This window comes from Tympanuchus pallidicinctus, unplaced genomic scaffold, assembly GCF_026119805.1.
Source record: "Tympanuchus pallidicinctus isolate F22 unplaced genomic scaffold, pur_lepc_1.0 scaffold8, whole genome shotgun sequence".
NCBI classification, from domain to species: Eukaryota; Metazoa; Chordata; class Aves; order Galliformes; family Phasianidae; genus Tympanuchus; species Tympanuchus pallidicinctus.
This window is the reverse complement of record NW_026294802.1, coordinates 16,865,345-16,883,272: the sequence shown is the minus strand read 5'-3', so window position 1 is coordinate 16,883,272 and position 17,928 is coordinate 16,865,345. Positions and strand designations below refer to the sequence as shown.

Sequence of the window (17,928 nt, the reverse complement as noted above, 5' to 3'; positions counted from 1 at the left end):
GCCAAGTACTGGAATGCCCCAATTTCAGTGTTTTTTCTTCTGTGGGTTGAAAGGGCTTGCCTAGAGCCTGTCCTTTCTCCTTTGTAATCTCTTGATTAACATTGTTGACTATATCTACTAACTGGTTCTGCTGTTTTTTCCTTTCTGGTGTTTGTCAAACACGGTCCTTTTTGAGTTAGCTCTTTCTTCCATCCTGTTTACAGCTTTTGCATGCTTTCATAATTATGTGACTAGTAATTATTTTCTCTAGCAAGAAAATACCCAAACCTTTTTGTGGATTGCATTCTTGGTGGCAGCAGTAGCAGCTGTGCACCAGCTCTGTGTGTGCCCAAGAAGAGGCGTGTTGCCATTTTCTCCTTTGCTGCTAAAGAAAAAATAACAAATGCAGTGTCAGTCCTATGTTTCTTCCTTCTGTTGCCCTGTGCTACACTTCCTTACCTTCCTTACAAACTGATATTTCCTGGCACTTTGTCCTTTGTTCACATCCTCTTCAGCTCTATGATCTCTACAACTGCTTCACCTTATACTAGGACTCCAGTCTCCTCTCATTGCCTGTGCAAGGTGCGTCCAGTCCTATGCTCCCTGTTGGGTCTGCCTAGCCTCTAGCCTGAGGTACTGTGCACGTCCTAGAGCCAGGTGGCTTTCTAAAGTTGCTTGGGAGTGCAGAAAAGCAGGTTTGAAGCTAGGATACTGCTCAGGAAGAGATAAAGAAAGTAATAATTTATTTAAACAACCCAGTTGCTAACTTAAGGCTGGCAGGGAATGGAATTGCCCTTCCCTTTCTTGCCTGGAAGGGCTTTGAATGACCCATACTGTTGGGAAATCTTCTATTCCCAGAGGAGGCTGGAGGTTTATGAAGGGGGTGCTGCTGCTATAACAGTATTTGGTAAACCCAGCATCCACTCAGTAATAGGAATTCAGCAGAATTCAGCTGTTAAGTGTATGGGACAGCTTTGAAGATCTCATATGGGGCCTGGAGCACCTCTCTTTTCCTTTTGCACTGACTGTGGTGCTTGCAGGAGTATTCCTCATTTCTCACTTCTTTCCCCTAGCTGCTGTTGCACAGCAGTTTTCCCCATCCTTAAATCTGCAGCAGGGTCCTACTGGAACAGCTGGAGCTGGCTTTGCTCACAGAGCCCTCCCTGCAGCCTCTCCAGCACTCAAACTTTGCCATATAAGACCAATACAGCCATTTGTAGCATAAAGCCAAGGCTTCTGTGACAGTGCTTAATTAGTTCCAGGCCCCATCTCCACATGTACATGGGTGTGATAGAGGCAGATGCAAACTGGGAGCTGCTCACAGCTTGCAACAGTGGCTTGCTAGAGTAGGAATTTTCTTTGTAAGCCAGAGAAATGTTTTCTTTATGGGTTATAAGTGTTAGAAAATAACACATATCAGTTCTGGAAACCATGTGTTACGCTATTTCTATGACTTTAGCTATTTCAGGGAGGGCAGTCACCCTGCAAGCACAAGTTGTTGAGACCTGAGTAAATATACAGGCTGTTCTTGTTCTCTCTGCTCCAGGAAGCTTGTTTGTGGCCTGCCAAGCTGTAAGTACTCTTCTCAGTTTGACAGAGTCTTCTGAAATACTGCATTTGTTGCCTGCGGAGCGTGTCAAGAACTTGGTGACGTAAGTAAGCTCTACCTGTTCTGTGATTCTCAGACATTTTCCTTCATATGGCAAGGAGTTGCCTTGTACATAGAAGCACGTTAATGCCTTTTTGTGAGTTGTTCAGTTACACTAGCATGTTGCTTTAGCATTGTAGAAATTTAAGGCAGCAATGTTGTAGGCACTATTTAGAGAACTGTATAGGTACAATACCTGTTCAGTGGTATTTTCTCTGCAAACCCAGGCTTTCTTAGCCAACTGCAGTATAGTGTGTTAAATATATTGCTTCTAGTTTTTCTAAAGCACTACATTTAGTAATGGTGTCTTACATTATAATAACAAAAGAGGCAGTAACTGTGCATTCTGAGTTGTGTCAAAAGCTTGAGATTCAGCAGTCTGCTGGCAGTGTTGGGATTCCTTTGTGTCCTTACATGTCCACCTGTATGTTTCCTTCACAGTGGGGGTATGCTCAGTTGTTTTTTTGTAACTCAGTTTTAGGTATTACAATTCCCTTCTACTTAAAACTAACACATGTAACAGAATGAATGGAGAGATTGAGGGAGGCTGTTGATCTCTCTCCAGCAAATCCTGCTGAATTTGTCATCTCCCATCATTGCTCTGCTTAGAGCATTTCCAAGTCTTTGGCCTGAGCTTCAAAACATCCTGCTCAGATAAGAAAGCATGCTGCCCATGTCTGGGGCATGATGGAGGCAAAACAACTTGCCCAGGTAAAGCAGGAAGTCTTGGCAGGGTTTCATTGTAGTGCTCTTGTGTCATCTTTGTGCTGGGTGTGTAAATCCCTCCTGGAGCAAGGGATGTTGGGTGGCATTAGGAGGTTTCCCTGTGAACAGGCAAGATTCCTGCTGACAGTAGAACTGATAGCCCACCTAGGTCCTATTGTTTCTTTTCCATTGCAGTTGATCACTAACCAGGCACCTAAGCAGTGGCAGCAGATTTGTTTTCTGAAACTGTCTGTATATGTGTCCAGCTGACCAGCCCCAGCTTGATAGGCCTAATTATTACAAAGGGGAGAATCTCATGTCTCTGAGTCTGCTTTGGGTACTGTCTTTGAGGCTGTGTGCCGGTGTGTTGGTGAAGTCTGGCTTCACCATCCTGAGATCCCTTAATGCTGTTATTGTCACTGCTGCCTTGTTTTCAAATATCTTTACAATGCTCTCTGTATGCTAATAAAACACTCTCTTGTTTTAGCGCTTTCCCTTCAGACCCATCAGTGTTGCTGCTGGCTGATCTCTATTACACAAGACTGGCATTGTGCGGCTGCCAGGAGCCTCTTTCCCAAGGGAACCTAATGGACTTGTTTGAGAAGTTGCAGCCTAATATCTCCACTGGTATTTCCAAGGTAATATGCCTTTTTTTTTTTTTTTTTTAAGCACATACTATATGGTTTGTATTTTACAAAGCAATTTAAGTAAGCTAGGTTAAATGAGAAAGACTGACAGGAGAAATGTGAGACTGTAAAGGAATTGCTTCTGTAGCATTTGTTTATATCTATTTTTCTAAGAGGCTGCCACAGGGCATGAGTTTGCAGAAGTTGTCTTAGCCCTGGGAGTCTTGCTTCTTCCCTAGAGATGAATGCAGATCAGAAGTCTATTGTATTCATTCTGAGTTGCCCGCTAGACCAGAGGAACTCATCTGTTTCTCAGCTTTGCAAGGAACCTGGTGAAACCAACATCCTGTGCAAGACATTAACCTCTGTGTAACTGTGTGTCTGTATATGCAGCTTGCATTCTCCTGCATGTTTCTGATGTATGTTTCCACTTTGGACAGGTCCGACTCTTAACTGTCCGTATTCTAAACCACTTTGAGACTCCACCTTCTACGGTGATGGAGGTAGGGCTAAAACTTCTCAGTTAACATTTTGAATCGGTCTGATTTTTACAACTGTGAACCGTTGTCTGCTTTTCAGGAGCAGAGCATGTTTCTACCCAAGATTGTGCTCTGGTTTTGTGCTTTCACATTCCAGTTTTATCTTTTGTCTCTTTGCCCTCTAATGTTTTCACATATGTAAGTTCTGGTCCCTAAATGATGAAAACTGGAACAAATGTCTTGACTTTTTCTGATTCAGAGTATCTCAGACTCTGTTTAGTTTTCTTGAGATATCTTTCAGTAGGAAAAGGATAGTCCAACAAAATGTGTCACTTGTTTGTTCAGGGTGATGGTACAGGGGACCTCCAATCAGTATTTGCCATACTGCTCCAAGCAGAGCTTGTGCCAGCAACAGTGAATGATTACAGAGAGAAACTTCTCCATTTGAGGAAGCTGAGATGTGATATAGTGCTGTCTGCAATACCAAGTGGATCTTTGCAGGAGGTAAGTAGTTTTTGTCAGTTGGCATTTGTTACATTCCCATATTCCAATACTTTCATTGCATGAATTATGGAGATTTTAACAAGAGTTCATAAAAAATGAATTAGATCCCAGATCATAGCTCTCGTTTGTCCTTGAGATTATTGTGTTTTCTTGAACAATGGTGGTGTCTAGATAAATGGCCTATGGACAGTTTGATCGGGTATTATGGAAAGGAAGACAACTCATTCTATGGAGAAGTGAATTGTCAGAGAATTTAAAATTGTGAACTTGCCATACACTTAGCTTTGTTCAACGTTGGTAGGATTCCTTCTGGCCATTGGCAAGCATAGCTTCTGAATCTTGCTGCAGAGTGATACTCTTGTCTTCCATCTGGCTGTTACATCTCCTGTACAGTTGTGCAAAAGGAGCTCTCACTTCTCATTTCGTAGATGCTGAAAGACTCACATTTCTACTAGTAAAACGTTCATGGAGGGGGGGAAGGGAGGATTTTTTCATTACTATTTTTATGGCTGTGGTAGTACTTCTATTTATTTATTCCATTTATTGCCTTGACTTGTGAACTCCTTGGAGGAGGAGTTATAGGCTGATCCATCTGCGTTAAGCATTGCAGTACAGAACTGGCTTTTGCACATTCCCAGTATGTAGATGCGGTGGATAGATAACAGTGCAGCTTGGAGTAAGCAGGATCTACACATTTCATCCTGTAGCTATGAGACCAAAAAAAAAGCGTGTGACTTGATTTGTTACAAGTAGTACTTCTGAGAATTTCTTAGATTAAAGTTTCTTCTTTGAGAAGAGGAAAGGTTAGAGGAGGTTGGTTAGTCTTTAACCATTGCTTTTAACTTCTGAACAACATGGTTCTATGTCATTCTAGGTGCCTCTTCGGTATTTACTGGGAATGCTTTATATTAACTTCAGCCCTCTCTGGGATCCTGTAATTGAACTTGTAACGTGAGTATACGTGACTGGATGCTGCAGTCTGTGCTCCTTTCACAGAACATTTTCTTCCATTGAAGGCTGAGGGCAATCTCATTGTGGTCTACAGCCTCCTCACAAGAGGGAGGTGCTGATTTCTTTTATCTGGTGACTGCAGCAGGGCCCGAAGGAGCAGCATGGAGCTGCTTCAGGGGAGAGGGTCAGGTTGGGTATTAGGAAAAGGTTTTTCATCAGAGAGTTGCTGGGCCCTGGTGCAGGCTACCCAGGGCAGCGGTCACAGTCCCAAGCTGATGGGGTTCAGGGAGCATCTGGTCAACGCTCTCAAATATATGGTGTGAGTTTTGAGTTACCCTGCATGGAGCCAGCTGTTGAACTTGATGATCCTCGTATGTTACTTACAACTCAGGGTATTCTCTGATGACTGTTTTGTGAACAAAAGCTGAGGTTAAAATGTCTGATTTGAAGAGATTTATGCATGAGAGACTTTGTGTGAAATCTTTCCAAACTGATTTGATCTCTCATATTATAATCCATGTTAGTTTTTAACTTAATTTATGATTTTTTTTTCTCACTATTAAAAGGAACTTGCAACAAATATAATTAAATAGCATCAGAGTTTGAGTCTAAGATGGCAAGATTGATTAATGTTTCACAAATGCTCAAGAAACAGAAGGCACCTTTTAATTTTCCCATCTCCTGACTTTTCTGTCCTTACTAGAAAACCTCTAAGTTCTACTAAAGAGTAGGGAAATTGTACCATGGCATCTGCTGAGCTGAATATTGAAGCAAATATCTCTGCTTTCAGCATGACATTATCTCCTTCTCTTTTTTTTCTCTGTTGTATTATTAGAAAGGATGAGATTTATCCCATCAAACTATTGAATTAATAAAGTAATATTAAACCAGTTCTCCTAAAGATACATTCACACTAATTCTTCCTTTGGTTCTGTATGATATTACTGTACAGAAGTCAGTGGAATGCTCAAGAACATTTTTAGTCAATTTGAGTTTGTTTTGAAGTCATGGGATACAACCCGCTTATTTTAATAATTGACATTTGGGATTCATGAATGAGGGCAAGGAAGTGCTACAGCTGTGTCCTGCAGATGTCCTATCTTTGGACACTCTCATTAAAGCTATAATCAAAGCCTTTGATTGCATTAGCTGTTAGCTTCCCTTGATGCATGGTTTTTCTTTTTTCTTTTAATTTCATGCTCTTATGTTTTGTTAGTTCTCATGCAAAGGAAATGGAGAATAAACAGTTCTGGAAGGTCTTTTATGAACATCTGGAGAGGGCTGCTGCCTATGCTGGTAAGTCTCAGCTCCTAAATGGTATTTTGAGTAACCCAGCTAATTGTGAATGACCCATGACTGTGTTTTTATGTGTCCCAAATTTACATGTGATGGAGGAATTCAGAACCAGAGCTCTTGACTGCCAGTGTCATGTCCAGGGCAGGAATGCAGACGCTTGAGAGAGAACTGTGCCTTCTTTTGTCCTGAATAGCAAGAAGTAGACAGAAAGATATGAGGGGAGTCCCATGTTTTGGGAAGCCGTACAACAACTTAATCTCTACTTAAATTTGGCTTTTTCCAGTCTGATAGGAGCAGTGAAGAAACTTGTAGAATTGACTACATCATCTTTCTATTACATAGATTGAATGGAATACCTGCAGGCTCTATGCCTTTCTTGACTGTGCTCTGTGTACTCTTGAGATATATCTATGAATGTGTGGAATCTGTGATTTCACCGTAGAGATGTGAGCATGCAGCCACTTGTGGATTTCTCTGTTTTTCAAGAGAATTGAACTCATTTAAGCTGTCATGGCTGTATGACATCCAGGAGTACTTCCTAAGCAACGTGGGCCTTTCAGGTCAGACTTAAACATAGTTGTCTGAGCAGATGCTTGGCATCAGGAGTCTTACTTTCACAACAGGGTGCGGATCTCTTTCTGCTGACTGGAGTAACTTGAAGATATTTACTTTATAACATTTGTTGTGCAGAAATGGAACTGCAAAATGAATTGGATGAACAGGAGGAAAATATCAATGAAACTGAAAGCGAGAAGATAGCAGAAGGAGGGGTGGGCACTGTCTTCCTGGAGCAGCTGGGGACAAGAACAGACTGCAGCGAGCGGTTGGACCACACAAACTTCCGCTTTCTGCTGTGGAAAGCGTTAGAGAAGTTCTCAGACAGGGTGGAGCCCAGGTCAAGGGAACTTTCCCCGCTTCTTCTGAGGTTCATTAGGTAAGCACTTTTCACATATTGTTTGGGACACATTGCTTTCTGTTGATCTTGGTGCTGCTGAGCTTTGAGTCAACAGCTAGTTCTTTATAGACTATTTTCTAAATGCATTCCCGATATGATACCTGTTCTCAGCTAACATAACTTGTCGATTGAAAAGTGGATTCTGTTAGAGTATGATGCACATGGGGTGGGTGTGATATCATGGTAGGGAAGAGTTTCTAATAGTCCTTTTCTAAAATTAGAACACTTATGTTTTGCTTGCCTTCCTGGAAAAATAAACTGCACTGTGCTAGGTTAGTTTCCTGCATTCTCTCACACTGCCATACGTGCTGTTCACTGCTCACTCTAGCAAACACAACCCCCCTTTCCCTGCACAAAACATCTTTACAGAATTCTCATAACTCAGTGGTTCTCATTTTCCCCTTTCCACCTGGTACCTCCAGTATTCTCTAGTGTATATGACTACTGCCTTGCATCGCTGCAGCTTGTAGGCAAAGAAGCTTCTACTTGGTGCAAGACACTCCTTTGAGAGTTTTTAGCTGTACAGCATCCCAAAACACAGCAACATGAACAAGAGTTCTGGATTGTGTAGTTTGAATTTGTTCTTGCCCTGAAACCCTGGAAAAATGCTTCTTAATTCTCTTCTTTCTTTTTTTTTTTTTTTTTTTAAACAAAGAAATGAATACTACCCAGCAGATTCATTAGTGGCTCCAACTCAGGATCTTAGAAAGAAAACTACTGGTACAATCATAGCAAAAGAAGTATCAGGTGAAGAAGTTAACGATGTTAATATGGAGGAAGAGGACAAGGAAGAAAAGGAAGAAGGAGAACTGATTACTGTAGGGCTTCCAAAAAAGAAAACAAGAAGAGCTGCCGCTAAGTAAGTATTCATAGTTTTCTGTTCCTAGTGATTTCATGGGAAGTCAGATTTAGTGGTTCCTGCCAAGATAAGCTATTTGTAGGCATATTCATTTTTCTTCTTTTGCTTGCACTTTTTTTTCAGTGGATTTTAAGAATTTTAAGGTCATAAATTCTGCTTGTACAGTGCCATACAAAGGACCTGTTCAGGCTTTATCATTATATACCTGATAAGCTGTGGTTTTGTTACTTTAAGTGGTGTGGTATTCTGAAGCCATTTTGAAGTACCTGTATTCCCTTAGCTTCTCTGTTTGTATCTTTTGATCTTTTAAAACCATGGTCGTTGCCAAACACTTTGAAGATTCAGACTATTCATTTAAGTATTTTTGATACTGGGATTCTGTTATTACCTACCTGTTAAGCATTTTGATCCCACTTGTCTTCTTGTGGACACAGGTTGTTATGCTTTTTTTTTTCATTTGTTGATACAAAGCTCCATGGCTTTGTAATGTCACTGTTTTACAATACTGAATACTTAGAGGAAGTGGGTCTATATGAATTCTCTGTGATTTCTTAGTGTAGTCTCTTTAAGTTGATAACATCTGTCAAAGGGCCCATTACAAGTAATTCATTTACATTTGTATTCTACCTGTTTTTTGTTGTGATTACCAGCCCAATAGAATTGTGCTGGTAATCACAGAGAACTTCAAAATATCACCTTACCTGTTGGAACAGCATGAGTATTTAAGATGTAACCTATACTGATAATATATCAGTAATCCCAGGTTCCTTAAAGGTGAACAAAATTCTCTGATTTTGTTCTCAGGTTCTGGCTTACATCTAGAATTTAGCAGCAATAAAAATTCAGTGATAGTTCCAGATTTTTATAAAAAATAAAAAACAAAGCAAAACTTCCATCTCAGAATGTCCACGTACTTAAGTAGAAGCATTAGTTCCTCCTAGTGGTAACAAGTCTATAAAAGATTTGCTGGAGACATGTTAATGAGTTCTGGAGTGACCTCTTTTTGTCTGGGCCCCAGCAGAGCTGCTGCCAGCTCTGTGCTACTGACCTGGGGCTCTCACTGATGATGGCTCACCTCTAGCTGGTGTGGCAGGAGAAGCCCTGTGCTCCTTGTGGGGTTGCTGGCCGATGTTGGGCTCAGCTTAGCTGAACATCTGGGGAGTTGAGTGTAAACCACTGTGGGTAGCCACTGAATGGGGACAGCCTCTGCCTACCCCACAGCACATGTGGTAGATGGAATCTTACATCTTCCTTACCTCAGTCGTCTCTCGCCAGGGGAGCAGATTTGGGGGTGGCAAAGCCTCTTCTATAGGAACTTCTTCCTGACTGTGCCTGCAGCATGGCATAAGTCCAGCACAGTCTGTGGCTAAATGCAGTCCTTTATGTTGATAGGAGTTAAGGGCAGGTGAATAAAGAGAGAAATTCAAGTTTGAAGTTCCAGGCTAGGCTGGGAAGAAGAAGTAAGCCACATCCTGAGTGTGTTCCATTCACACCAAAGACCAAGCCCATCTGGTGCTACTGAGGAAGTGCCCTTCTCTTTGCAGTGAGGTGACACCTAGGAGAAACGGCGTAGGCGAGGTAGCAGGATACAAACTGCCATATCTCTGAAATGGAGGCCTATAGACTTGGGATCCTGTTGAGTTTTCCTTCTTGTTAATCAACTTATAAAAAGTTTCCCTAATGTTGTGATAATCGTTCTGTTTTGTTTTACAGGCAACTGATAGCTCACTTACAAGTTTTCTCGAAGTTCTCCAATCCTCGTGCGTTGTATCTGGAGCAGAAGTTAAATGCATTGTATACCCAGGTACTTGCTGGCATTTAGAATAATTGCTCATAAATGCACCCTTTCTTTCTGAATGCAGTGCCTGCAACTGTAAAACCCTGTTGTTTTCTGGACTCAGCCATGTTAGCTGGAAAAGGAGCTGTGCTTGAGCAGGCTTCATAGTTGAAGTGAGCCACTTAGTGAAGACCTGCTTTTGAGATAACTGACTTAGTTTCTCAGGAGTGGGTCATGCGAATGGATCTGGCAACTGAAAAAGTAATGGGCTTTGGCAGTGTGGAAATGTGGCTGTAAGGAGAGCAGGAGGCACAGCAAGATCTGAAAGAGAATTTTGAATCCGAAGCCTGGTAATGAGCTGAAGGCATTTGTTATTGTCATACAGTGTTATATCAATAGAGAGCATGGTTGATGTGAAGAACGGATCAAATTGTTGTAGGCCTACAGCTGTCAACATTTGTCATTGTGACTTCTGAGATACAAAATGTATCTCAGGATCTTCATCCTGTCTAGCATCTGGAGAAGGGAAGTGCAACGGTAGTCATCATTATGAAGAAACAAACTTCTATGAAAAGAGAGAGGTGATACAGATCTCTCTTGTGTCTCTCTTTTTCCTTTGGATGATTGGTTCTAGTGGCTGATGATAGCAGTCCTTTGCCTGGCATACATATGTACATTGGCTGTGCATAGTGTATTACTCACTGTCATTATCAATAAAATAGAAACTGAAGATAAACAGACATTAAAGTGAAAAAGAAGCAAACAAACTAAATAGCAGAGCCTAGGCAATCCTTGTCTAACCAGGACTCTATTCTAATTTTGAATAAGTAAAGCAGGAAAATGAATCTAAAAGTGAGATGCACCCTTAAGAATGCATTTCATTAATTATGTCATGTTTTATTGGTTCTAGATTTGTTTAGATATTTGGGTTTTACTCTTGATCTCAGTTTGTGTTCTTTGACAGTGCAGTCCATGGGCTGCAGAACTATATTAAATGGTGTGAACCTACTAGTTCTCTGCTGTAGGTTCTTTCTGGTTCTTGCTGTGGAAGTTGGAAGGTCCATTTGTTCCCAAACTTGAGAATCTCTGAGGAGTGTCAGCTCTGGTTCAGCCAGCCTCAGAATTTGGCACAGGCACAGTTGTTTCATGTGTTTACATATTCTTGGGAAAATATTGAGCAGATGTGTACAGTGTGTCACCCTATTTATTATCACTGGTGTGTCCATCTGTCAAAAGAACATTGTAGCAGAGTGGCCTTTGATGACTCCAGCATGTGCTGTTTTGTAGGAGGCTGAAGAGCTGATAAGGATGCAGCTTAAAGAAATGATCTGTATTTCTTGGTGCCTGGGCTGTGAGGATTCATCTTCTAGAGAAGGTGAATCTCAGCGAGGCCTTGTATATCAGGTCTGATGAGTGTTTTGTTTGTTGAAAGAAGGAAAGGCATGTGTCTTGGGTTGGTTTGAGTAGCCTGCCATTTAATTTGGTCTTACTAGATGCACAACAGAGGCTGAAAACTCAAGCTGATGGTGGCCCAGAAGATGATTGTGCTGATTGTAACTTGGCTACTGGGGTCTAGGGGCTGGGGTGTGTGTATAAACTGCCAGCAGCTACATCTGCTTTTTATGAGTGACAATTGTATTTATGCATCTCGACATTAGACTTGCAGTGCATGTTCTGCTTTTATTTTTGTAGAGTAATCCAAAAACATGCTTGAGTTTGGAAGTTTTGGGTTGTTCAACTATTTTTGTTAGACAGTTCTGCAATTCTGGATATGGCTCATTTCCTTTCTTTTGTCACCTGCAGTTACTGTCCCATCAAGATCAGAGTGTGCAGAGAATAGCTCTTGACTGTATCATGACATACAAGCATCCTCATCTACTGCCATACAGGTAAAAATCTTTGCGTTATTTTAGTATCAGGAATGAGTCTGATGTCATTTGTCTGCTTGGAATCACTTGCCTCAGATTGAGACATCCTTCCTTGTGTTTGTTGAAGAAACATAAATTCTAATCTTAGCCAGCTGTATTTTTCCTACCTAAAACAGCAAATAAGGCCATAAGGAAGAAGTATGTCAGTGTGTCTTTTTTGGCAGAAAAGAAAAATGGCAGTACTTTCATTTTGTCACAAATGTGCTCAGCCGTTGCATCATTTTCAAAAAGATCTTTTGTTACAGTGGTTTATAACCACCCAGAGAAAACAGCTGCATAAAAATGTAGCTGGTGATGGAATATTCTCTTTAGAACATGTTCAGAAGATACTTCTTACATGATCACTTAAACTTGCTGAGTTTTAAAATGTATTTTTTAAAAAGGCTGGGAATACTATGCTTTCTTAATTTGTATCCAGCATAGATAGGAAGGTAGAGGTAGGTAGGGGGATGTGTGAGTGTCTGTTTATTCTTGAAGCCCCCACCTGCCCAACAGATGATATTTGTTACTCTCAGGGAGAACTTGCAAAGACTGCTGGAGGACAAGAGCTTTAAAGAAGAAATAGTCCATTTCAGTATTTCTGAGGAGAACACGATTGTAAAAATGGAGCATCGACCACATCTTGTCCCTGTTCTGATGAGGTTTGTCAAAGTGCTGGGGTGAAGGTTTCATGTCAAAGTACTGTGAGCAGAGATGTGATGCTGCTGCTTCTCATTTTGAACAGTTGAGATAAATCTAGGGTTAATGGTATAGTTTGACTTTGTAGTGTGTATAGTGATCTTATACATAGCTTCCTTCTTAATGCCACTATGCAATGTGTTTGGCAATTGATGTCCTCTTAAAAAACAGCATTTTGCTACTGTTTCTTTTAAGGCTTACAGAATACTGTGAGACATTCCAATTCATCATTTATTACCATTTATTCTTAGTGAGATATAATAATGTAGGTTGTATAGATTGCTTCTTCAGCAGTGAATACCCTCAAGCTAGCCTGCTGGTATTCTAGCTTTGTAGCTGAAGTCTCCAGCAAAACTGCTGTAGTGAAAGCAGAAACTGATTTTTCACTGGCACGTTTCTGAGTGCTGTGTAGTCATTCAGAGGAGTTCCTAAAGAGGGAATTTCCACCTGATTTATTCACACTGGGCAAAGCTTTTAAACCAAGACAAGTTTCTCCCACAGAGAAAGAGGCGAGGAAGCAGATGGCTTGCTGAAAGCTAATACAACTTTTTTTTGGCTCGAAGAATTCTGTATGGCAGGATGAGAAACAAAACAGGGAACAAAACACAGGGCAAGTCTGCAGCAGCCACTCGCATGTCCATCGTTCTGCGATTTCTGGCCGGCTCACTGCCAGAAGAGATCCGGATGTTCTTGGATCTGCTCTTTGAAGCTGTGAAGCAGTTCAGCCATGGTAGGTGCAGGTACCTGGTGCTGTTTCTCTAACAGTTTCTTTGAAAGTATGAAAGGGTGGGAATTCCAGGGACTGGGTTTTCCCGGAGGTTTCACTTACAAAGCATGACTGCTGTCTTTTAAAGGTCTGAGTTCAGAAAAATGAAGTGACTTGCCACACAGCTTTGCAAGTAAGCCATGGCAGGCCAGGAGTGAACAATTACTGATGTTGTAGGGTGCCCCTGGCTGCTTGGCAGCCTCTGTACTGTCCTTGCCATGTGATGTGCTGCTGTGCACAGGGCTACCAGTATATGATGGCAGTAAGCAGATGTTATGAAGAGTAGAAAGAGGTTATAAAGTGCTCTGATATGTAGCAGTGGGAAATGTCTGAATGTCACAGAGATGAATATGTGGAGCTGCCTTTATTTAAAAAGATGAATCTAAGTAACTGTAACTTTGGGCCAAGTTATACTACTATTTATTGAAAATTATTTTCAGTGCTTTTACAGTGCTTTTCTAAATAAGTGACTCTCCTTTTGTAACAGGGCCTTGCCAGACAGCAGTGCTTCGAAGTATGTCAGAGTTGGATTTAGCTAAAGTCCTGCCTCTTGGGCGTCAGCACAGCCTCTTCAATGGTCTTGAAGTTGTGTTGAAAAACATGGGACATTTGATCAGTCAGTACTTGCCTGAAATTCTGCAAATTCTGCTCTGCATGACAGCTGTGATATCCTGCATTCTCCAGCAAAGAGAAAAGGTATAGTAAACGCTACATGTATGTATACCTCTGTGTGTATGAGATGTAGATGAAATTTCCTTTCCTACTGCATGGCTTAGCTTGCAGTACACACACCTTCACTGATTCAGATAAAGATTATCTGGTAAAGATTATAATCTGATAATCTGATAAAGATCTTATAAAGATTATAATAAAGATTGCCTGCATGCAGTGAAGCTTAGCAGTTTGACGTAAGTCAAAACAGAGGCCAGTGATACTGAACATGCTGCAGGGCTGGGGTAGTATTAGCAAAGTTTGTAAGTTCAGGACCCTGCTTTGGAGTTCTGTTTTGTTGTGAAGGCTGGAATTGGCTACCTGCCTGCTCTGTGGGAGGATGGACATGAGGGCAAGGTAAATGATTCATTGTATGGCTGGAGGTTGAATTTGATATTAGAGATGTAGCTTCTTGGCTGCAGGGATAGAATACTGGAGGAGGGAAAGGAGAGGATTTCAAGTTTCTTGCCTATGGACTTAAGAGTAAAACTTACTTTCAAGGTGCTTTGTTGCATTGCGAGGTGCCAAGGGAGCTCAGCATTGTGGGTGACCACAGTGATTATGTATATGATAGCCTCCTGTCATGGGACACAGGGAAAATATGGCTATGAGCCATGCTTTCAGCACACTAGTAGCACATACAGCTCTGCCATCAGAAGCAGTCGTGTCAATCCAGTGTGAGTCTGAGTCTCAGCCAGGTACCTGTGGAGCACTGAGGATGTTTTTTCCCTTGTGTGCAAAGGCTGTACTTGCTGAACAAATCAAGCAAGGAAAATGTTCTGTTAAAGATTGGCTGCAACTAGAAATGGGCCGTGTTGGCTTATTGCCCCCCTTGTGATCAAGAGAGCAGTGCAGAGACTCCTGAGCTCATTCCCACATCAGTAACACCTTAACTACTAGGAGGACACAGTTGGTAGGGCTAACTGTCCAGAGGGAAGGGATATGGCTGTTCTGTTTTGATTTTGCTGCTAGCACTTCTTTTTAACACTGCGCAGTGTCTTGTGGAGGCCGTTATCTCAAGGGTACTGTTACCAGTTGCTTGGAATTAATGACTTTGTGCCAGGCTTTTCTGCCTTTCTAAAGCCAGTGCCTTTGTCAGGCTTCAAACCAAGCAGAACAGAAAATGCTCATGTCTAGTCCTGCGCAGAGCCTGATCATAGGTGAGAGACAAGCAAACTGCACAGTCATTGTCATCACTGCAGTATTAAAATGAATTATGAGATGGTAGACTGAGAAAGTAATGTGTTGAAAGGAATTTTGCAATGATGGACTGAGCGAGGGATGTTAGGTAATGAAGGTTCTGTCACTGTGTGCGTGTTCTTGCCAGGACCCATCTGTGAACATCTGAGGTTAGAACTTGTCTTGAAAACAATCCATCAACGACTCAAGCCCTTGCAGTCAGTTCATTAGGATAATAGCATCCCATAGTCCAGCCTTAGCAGTGGATTGCATGTGCTTACATGTTAAGCAGAGAGTAGTTTCAGGAGCTGCTTCTTTCATTACTGGGATAGTGAAATTTTTGCCTGGACTGCTACCATAAACCTGTCACCGTTTTGTCACTTGGGGAGTGACAGTTTATCATTTTCCTGAACTTAATTCAGCACTTCATTAGTCCATAAGATGTTAACAGCTCAAGGAGAAGTGTGAGAAATCTGTTTGTCTTGGCTAATGATTAGCTGACATTCTCGGGGTTGAGAGTAATTTATTGCAGGCTGATAATGCCTGGAGAGTTAAACATCTACACTGATAGTTTTAAATTAAGTTATTCATTTCAGAAGGGATTCTGACTGTGTTCAGTGGTGAGTTTTTTTGTTCACTCAGTCTTGATCTCAAGGGGCTGCTTTTCTGGAAGTTAAACTAAGGGTACCCATTGGCAATATCAGCCTGGTTTGTGCTTGCTGGGTGAAGGCAGGCAGCTGTTTGGCCCTTCAGGCAGCTTATTGCTGTCTGGAAGCTGTTTGCACACCATTTCATTAGTACATTTCAGTATAGCTTGGGAGATTCCAAGCGAGAGTACCTTTGATTCCTTTTCTGCCATCTCCTCTTTTTGCATACATTTTTGGGTGCAAAGGCAGTAGAGCAGTGTATTGCATGGTAGAGATTATTCTCTTCAGAAATCTACAGGAAAGTACAAAAAGCATAGTATCTGTCAGTGGGGCTGTGGCACCAAAACTTCTCTGCAGAATAAACCTACATGCATTTGTTCAGCGTGGTGGTCTGTGATGCATAATGGAGGCCTTGAAGATCCCAAGATGCAGTCTGTCTCTGTTGTTTCTGAGACAGGAGTCAGTAGCTCTGCACTGTGCAGTGTACCTGTTCTTGGAATCGTCTCAGGTTTTTCCTATAAGCTGCATTGTATGATATAGAAATAATTCAGGTTACTCAAATCATAGCAGGGAGAAGAGTCAGAATGCAGCAATATGTGAATAAGCTCATGATTAGCTGTATAGCTGACTTCCTTCCTTAGACATTTTCCCCAAAAGGTATATGGAACATCCTTCTATAACCAAGTGCTGTAGCTCACTGCGTTCTTTTGTATCTGTGGCCAGTGAATTGCTATATTTAATTTCAGGGCAAATAGTGATTGTTCTTGCAGAGGTTTTACTGTTTTGTCTGTTGTTTTGTTTTCACAGGTTCAACCACGGTTGATTAATCCACTGAAGAACTTGAGGCGCCTTGGACTCAAGCTTGTGGTTGAGTTTTTTTCCGATCATGAGGCCTACAGTTTTAGTGTGGAAGAGATTGATGCAGTTTTCCATGCAGTGGTATGGCCTCAGGTAATGTGTTTCTTCTTACAGACTGGCATCTGCGTAATCTGTACCATGCAGGGAACTCCAGTTCTTTGGCATTCTGATGTATGTGTGGAAGGGCAGATTTGGCTCAAGTCTGATTAGTCCTGGAGTAATTAAGTCACAGGCTTAAGTGCAAATGAGTTCTTTTGAATAAAATGGATGTGATGTCTCTGTTCTTTAGCAGCAGAAGCAGGCTGCTTCTTCAGGGAAGCAAAATGATACTTCTTGGTCAGTCCTAGGTGCACTTGGTTGGTTTTCTATCTGAAAGTTACTGGACCTGTGATGGAGGATTAGAGAAACAAACATAAGTGGGCTTTCTTACTGCTGCCACAAAGGAAGGACTGCAGCATTGTCCTTCAGTGGGCTGTGTGCTCTTCTGCTGTCCTGCCAGGAGTCCCATTTGAGCACAGTGACAAAGCAGAGGGTTGCAGCTTTTATCAGAGAAATTCAGACCCCCCTTTTAGTTGGGAAAATGCACTCTTGGGAGAGAGAGAACATGCAGTATTAAAAATAAAACTGTGTTGATCGCATCTGGCAGTGCATGTGGCTGTGTATTTCACTAGGCTGAGCAGCAGGGTCTTGCCTATCCCAGTCTTTCCAAGCTGTGTGGAGCAAAGCAGTGAAAACTTACTTTGGTCCCAGAGCAGTAGAAGCATGTAGTCCAGGCATTGAGTCATCAAAGTATTTAATGCTTATAGGAGCATTGCGTTTGGAAATGCTCTGTAAATCTGAACAGGACATAGAATTGCTGAAAAGTTATAATTCCTGTTTTCCTGGTAGACGTCAGGAAGACAGCACTAATTTTGAAGCTTGGATTGTAGCATGATCCAGAAGCTCCCTCTAGAGGGAATTTCTGCTAATTAACTTGGTGAGGGTTTGGTTTTGGCAGAATTGTTTTGACTTAAGAGCTTTTAATGCTGTAGAACTGATATGTATAAAAACTTTGCTTAATGCAGCTGTGCCTGGAGTTGCAGTTTGCTGCAGCCGAGAAGTTGGAGGTGTGGGAGAAATAAGTCTTTAGGTCGTGCCTGAGGGTCGTAAGCATGTCCAAGAGAGGTGATTAGGTCTCTGTGGCAGGTGTGAGGATCAGTGGGGATCCTTATAGGGAAGGACAAAAAAAAGTAGCTGTAGCAATGTACAAAGACAGAATAAGATAAACTAACAGTGTTGAAGGAGATGGAAAAGCAACAAAAGATTTGTTTTCGGAAAGAGACAATATAGTATGTAGTGGGATCTCTGTTGGAATTGGGGTTTTAATTGGCCTTATGTACTTG

General features: G+C 41.7%; 1 protein-coding gene across 1 annotated transcript in view; it reads left to right on the top strand.

Moving 5' to 3' along the window:
• Positions 1 to 17,928, top strand: part of UTP20 (UTP20 small subunit processome component) — a 58,867-nt gene that overhangs the window by 12,393 nt on the left and 28,546 nt on the right. The window contains exons 15-28 of the mRNA XM_052669024.1: positions 1,526 to 1,631; positions 2,820 to 2,970; positions 3,399 to 3,461; positions 3,783 to 3,941; positions 4,816 to 4,892; positions 6,109 to 6,188; positions 6,879 to 7,122; positions 7,799 to 8,002; positions 9,716 to 9,806; positions 11,583 to 11,668; positions 12,223 to 12,348; positions 12,949 to 13,115; positions 13,639 to 13,847; positions 16,496 to 16,639. Coding sequence (XP_052524984.1) covers positions 1,526 to 1,631; positions 2,820 to 2,970; positions 3,399 to 3,461; positions 3,783 to 3,941; positions 4,816 to 4,892; positions 6,109 to 6,188; positions 6,879 to 7,122; positions 7,799 to 8,002; positions 9,716 to 9,806; positions 11,583 to 11,668; positions 12,223 to 12,348; positions 12,949 to 13,115; positions 13,639 to 13,847; positions 16,496 to 16,639 — 1,907 coding nt within the window. The remainder of the gene's footprint in view (positions 1 to 1,525; positions 1,632 to 2,819; positions 2,971 to 3,398; positions 3,462 to 3,782; positions 3,942 to 4,815; positions 4,893 to 6,108; positions 6,189 to 6,878; positions 7,123 to 7,798; positions 8,003 to 9,715; positions 9,807 to 11,582; positions 11,669 to 12,222; positions 12,349 to 12,948; positions 13,116 to 13,638; positions 13,848 to 16,495; positions 16,640 to 17,928) is intronic.